Here is a 5,000-nt window from a genome sequence, read left to right as displayed (position 1 = left end):
ACAGATATTATTAAGGAAAGATAAATATATTTAAAAAAAAAAATAATAGTAATAGAAAAGAAAAGATTCCCAGACTAGAATCTTTTACTTTAAACATATCATATTCTGCAATTATAATCTACTATAAGAAATATTAAGCTGTATCTAAAATTGTTTGCCAAGGAGGCAATTGTTCATCAAATTCTTTAAAACGACATTTTAAAATCAAAATATATACTTTTCAATATCTAATTTCTTACTAAGAATTTTGAAAACTCCATCTTTCTGCAATCCATGTTTAAAGGGCGGGATTTAGCTCAGTTGGTAGGGCCCTTGCCCATGAGCGTATGGGGACTCTTTGATTTAGAGGGGCTGGAGGGGTTGATTTGCCCGAAATTTTACCCAGATAAAAACTGCCCGAATTTTCCCCACTGTTTTCCCACTGTTTTGCCCGAATTTGGGGGGGGGGGGGGGCAATTGCCCCCCCCCCCCCGGGTCGTACGCCTATGCCCTTGCCTGGAGGTACTTACGTCGTAGAATAGAATACCTCAGTTGATCCAGTCTGATCCCCCCCACCCCAACCCGTCCCAATCAGTGCACCACTTCTGGTATATCAAAGGCTGTGGTATGTGCGGTGGTTTCCTCTTAGATTTCGTGTCAAAATTACAAAACGTTTAACATCCAATAGCGGATGATTTACAAATCATTGTGTTTTAGTGGTGTCGTTAAAATGTAAAGTGTTTTGTTATATTTAACGACACCACTAGAACACTTTGATTTATTAATCATCGGCGATTGGAAGTCACACATTTGGCAATTTGTACATATAGTCTTAGAGAAAAAACCCCGCTAAATGTTCCCATTAGTAGAAAAATATCTTTTATATTCACCATCTCACAGACAGAATAACACATGCCGCGTCCTTTGATATACTAGTCGTATTGCACTGGCCAAAATGAGAAATAGCCCAATAGATCCACTGACAGGGGTCGATCCTAGTGTTTGGGGAAATTACAACGCAACCATCGAGATGGTCATCTTCGTCGTGACAGTTGACAGTCTGACCCTAGCATTACACATCCCACTTAAGTTGTTAAAACTCAAACTAGGCGGAAGTAGGTGCCTGGATGTGAACTGAGTACCTACCAGCCATGAGTCCAATGGCTTAACCACTAGACTACCGAGGTTGGTTATTAGAGAAGAACGTACACTCACTTAAAGATGTTAAGTCTGCCAGCGTTCTTAGCCCGTGTCCAAACGGCGATCACTCCGCCCCCGTCTATTGAACCCTAAAAGGGAAGGAAGGAATGTTTTATTTAACGACACACTCAACACATTTTATATACGGTTATATGGCGTCGGACATATGGTTATGGACCACACAGATATTGAGAGAGGAAACCCACTGTCGCCACTTCACGGGCTACTCTTTTCGATTAGCAGCAAGGGATATTTTATATGCTCCATCCCACAGACATACCACGGCCTTTGACCAGTTGTGGTGCACTGGTTGGAATGAAAAAAGAGTAAAGTTTGTTTTATTTAACGACGCCACAAGAGCACATTGATTTTTTATCTTATCATCGGCTATTGGACGTCAAACATATGGTCATTCTGACACTGTTTTTTAGAGTAAACATAGGCTACTCTTTTACGACAGGCAGCAAGGGATCTTTTATTTGCGCTTCCCACAGGCAGGATAGCACAAACCATGGCCTTTGTTGAACCAATTATGGATCACTGGTCGGTGCAAGTGGTTTACACCTACCCATTGAGCCTTGCGGAGCACTCACTCAGGGTTTGGTGACGGTGTCTGGATTAAAAAACCTACCAGCCTGTAGACCGATGGTCTAACCACGACGCCACCGAGGCCAGTAAAAATAGATAGTGCGTTGGTTGGAATGAGAAGAAATCCAGTCATTTGAATGGATCCATCGAGGTGGTTCGATCCTGAGACGCAAGCACCTCAAGCGAGCACTCAGCCGACTGAGATAGATCCCGCCCCTTACATATAACCAGGAACATATAACCAGGAACATATAACCAGGAACATATAACCAGGAACATCAAACAAGTAGCATCAAACCAATGGGTTATTTATTTACTATCGAGGTCAGCCTGGTTTGCCCGAATATCAGAAAGTCATATCAGAATTTTGTAGTATTTCTTTTATGAGGAACTATTTCCTAAATTGGTCTATATCAAGCCACTACATCACAGATGGTAGAGTGGTGCCTTAAAGAAAATGACAAGGATACAGCACAGTTACTAGGCCCCTAAATATCGTGACGTTGCTGACACAATGCTACTATTATTAAACGTGACGGTATTGACAGTATAAACAGCATTATACATTACGACAGTTTTGACAGATAAACTAACACGGCACACTGATACTAACACCAAACAGTGTACGTAGGCTAACACTGAACAAATGTTGTAAAGGCTTTGACACAATACAACTAACACCAAACATTGTGAGTGTCGTATGCAACTAGTACTAAACATATATTGTGACTCACACAAATATTATGAATTCCACATGCAACTGACACTAAATCTGAAAGACAAAACTGTATTCCGTTATCAAAATCGAATCTCTGCATATGGCAGAGTCGAAAGGACGTTTTAGACAAAGTGGTGTTTGCTGTCATAATCCACTATCAGGTGCCCGTCAATAGGAGGACTGCCACTCATCTGGGAGATCCGTCACAGGATGTCTCACCCATCCTACACCGCCCGTAAGAGGATTGCCACTCATCTGGGAGATCCGTCACAGGATGTCTCACCCCTCCTACACCGCTCGTAAGAGGACTACCGCTCATCTGGGAGATCCGTCACAGGATGTCTCACCCCTCCTACACCGCTCGTAAGAGGACTGCCACTCATCTGGGAGATCCCTCACAGGATGTCTCACCCCTCCTACACCGCTCGTAAGAGGATTGCCACTCATCTGGGAGATCCGTCACAGGATGTCTCACCCCTCCTACACCGCTCGTAAGAGGACTGCCACTCATCTGGGAGATCCGTCACAGGATGTCTCACCCCTCCTACACCGCTCGTAAGAGGACTGCCACTCATCTGGGAGATCCGTCACAGGATGTCTCACCCCTCCTACACCGCTCGTAAGAGGATTGCCACTCATCTCGGAGATCCGTCACAGGATGTCTCACCCCTCCTACACCGCTCGTAAGAGGACTGCCACTCATCTCGGAGATCCGTCACAGGATGTCTCACCCCTCCCAATCTAATTAAAATTAGCTCCACTATTACATGTGGATCTAACACCAGCCAGTTGGAGCTCATGTCCACCAATCAAAACCTTACTTGCAGAATCATGCCAGTGATTTAAACATAATTTGAAAACATTCCGAATTATTCTGAGGGTATACACATGGTTACGGCTTTGACACAATGTCAATTACACTAAACGTTATTAATGTCTAATGCAACTAACACTAAACAGTGTGCCGGCGTTGACACTATTGTACATTTGTGACGATTTTGACCAAGTGCAACCAACTCCAAACATCTGAGTGTCATATATATTAAGTAACTAACACTAAATGTTGTGACGGCTTTGACATAACACAACACAACTGAACACTATGAGCGTCATTAAACTAACACTAAATATTGTGACGGCTGTAACATAATACAAACAACTAAACATTGCAACTAACTCCAAACATTCTGAGTGTCATATAAGTAACTAACACTAAACATTGTGACGGCTTTGACAGTGCAACACAACTGAACATTACGGGTATCATATTAAACTAACACTAAATGTTCTGACGGCTTTGATACAACACAACACAACACAACACGACACAACAAGACACGACACGACACGACACGACACGACACAACACGACTGAACATTATGAATGTCATATTAAACTAACACTAAATGTTCTGACGGCTTTGATACAACACAACACAACACAACACAACACAACACAACACAACTGAACATTACGAGTATCATATTAAACTAACACTAAATGTTGTGACGGCTTTGATACAACACAACACAACACAACACAACACAACACAACACAACACGACTGAACATTATGAATGTCATATTAAACTAATATTAAACATTCTGACGGCTTTGAGACAACACAGCTAATCATTATGATTATTATGTTAAACAAATACTAAATATTATGATGGCTTTAAGAGACCGCAATGCAACTAAACAGTATGAGTATCATGTTCAACTAACACTAAATATTGTGATTGCTTTGACACAACACAACGCAACTAAACAGTATCAGTGTCATATTAAACTAACACTAAACATTGTGATTGTTTTGAGACAACACAACGCAACTAAACAGTACCAGTGTCATATTAAACTAACACTAAACATTGTGATTGTTTTGAGATAACACAACGCAACTAAACAGTATCAGTGTCATATTAAACTAACACTAAATATTGTGATTGCTTTGAGATAACACAACGCAACTAAACAGTACCAGTGTCATATTAAACTAACACTAAACATTGTGATTGTTTTGAGATAACACAACGCAACTAAACAGTACCAGTGTCATATTAAACTAACACTAAATATTGTGATTGTTTTGAGATAACACAACGCAACTAAACAGTACCAGTGTCATATTAAACTAACACTAAATATTGTGATTGCTTTGAGATAACACAACGCAACTAAACAGTACCAGTGTCATATTAAACTAACACTAAACATTGTGATTGCTTTGAGATAACACAACGCAACTAAACAGTACCAGTGTCATATTAAACTAACACTAAACATTGTGATTGTTTTGAGATAACACAACGCAAATAAACAGTACCAGTGTCATATTAAACTAACACTAAACATTGTGATTGTTTTGAGATAACACAACGCAACTAAACAGTACCAGTGCCATATTAAACTAACACTAAATATTGTGATTGCTTTGACATTACGCCAGTGTTACATTGTAGAATAAACTGTGTTCTCTCACCTTGATGAGGACGGCAAACAGCCCGGCGAA

At 40.6% G+C, this 5,000-nt stretch overlaps 1 protein-coding gene across 1 annotated transcript in view; it reads right to left on the bottom strand.

The window, feature by feature from the left end:
• Positions 1–5,000, bottom strand: part of LOC121368434 (sodium-coupled monocarboxylate transporter 1-like) — a 58,173-nt gene that overhangs the window by 25,572 nt on the left and 27,601 nt on the right. The window contains exons 5-6 of the mRNA XM_041493168.1: positions 4,971–5,000; positions 1,195–1,268 (exon numbers count right to left, since the gene is read on the bottom strand). The exon at positions 4,971–5,000 is cut by the window's right edge and continues 51 nt beyond it. Coding sequence (XP_041349102.1) covers positions 1,195–1,268; positions 4,971–5,000 — 104 coding nt within the window. The remainder of the gene's footprint in view (positions 1–1,194; positions 1,269–4,970) is intronic.

The sequence above is a fragment of the Gigantopelta aegis genome, chromosome 1 (genome assembly GCF_016097555.1).
Source record: "Gigantopelta aegis isolate Gae_Host chromosome 1, Gae_host_genome, whole genome shotgun sequence".
Lineage (NCBI taxonomy): Eukaryota > Metazoa > Mollusca > Gastropoda > Neomphalida > Peltospiridae > Gigantopelta > Gigantopelta aegis.
This window is presented reverse-complemented; position numbering and strand designations above follow the sequence as displayed.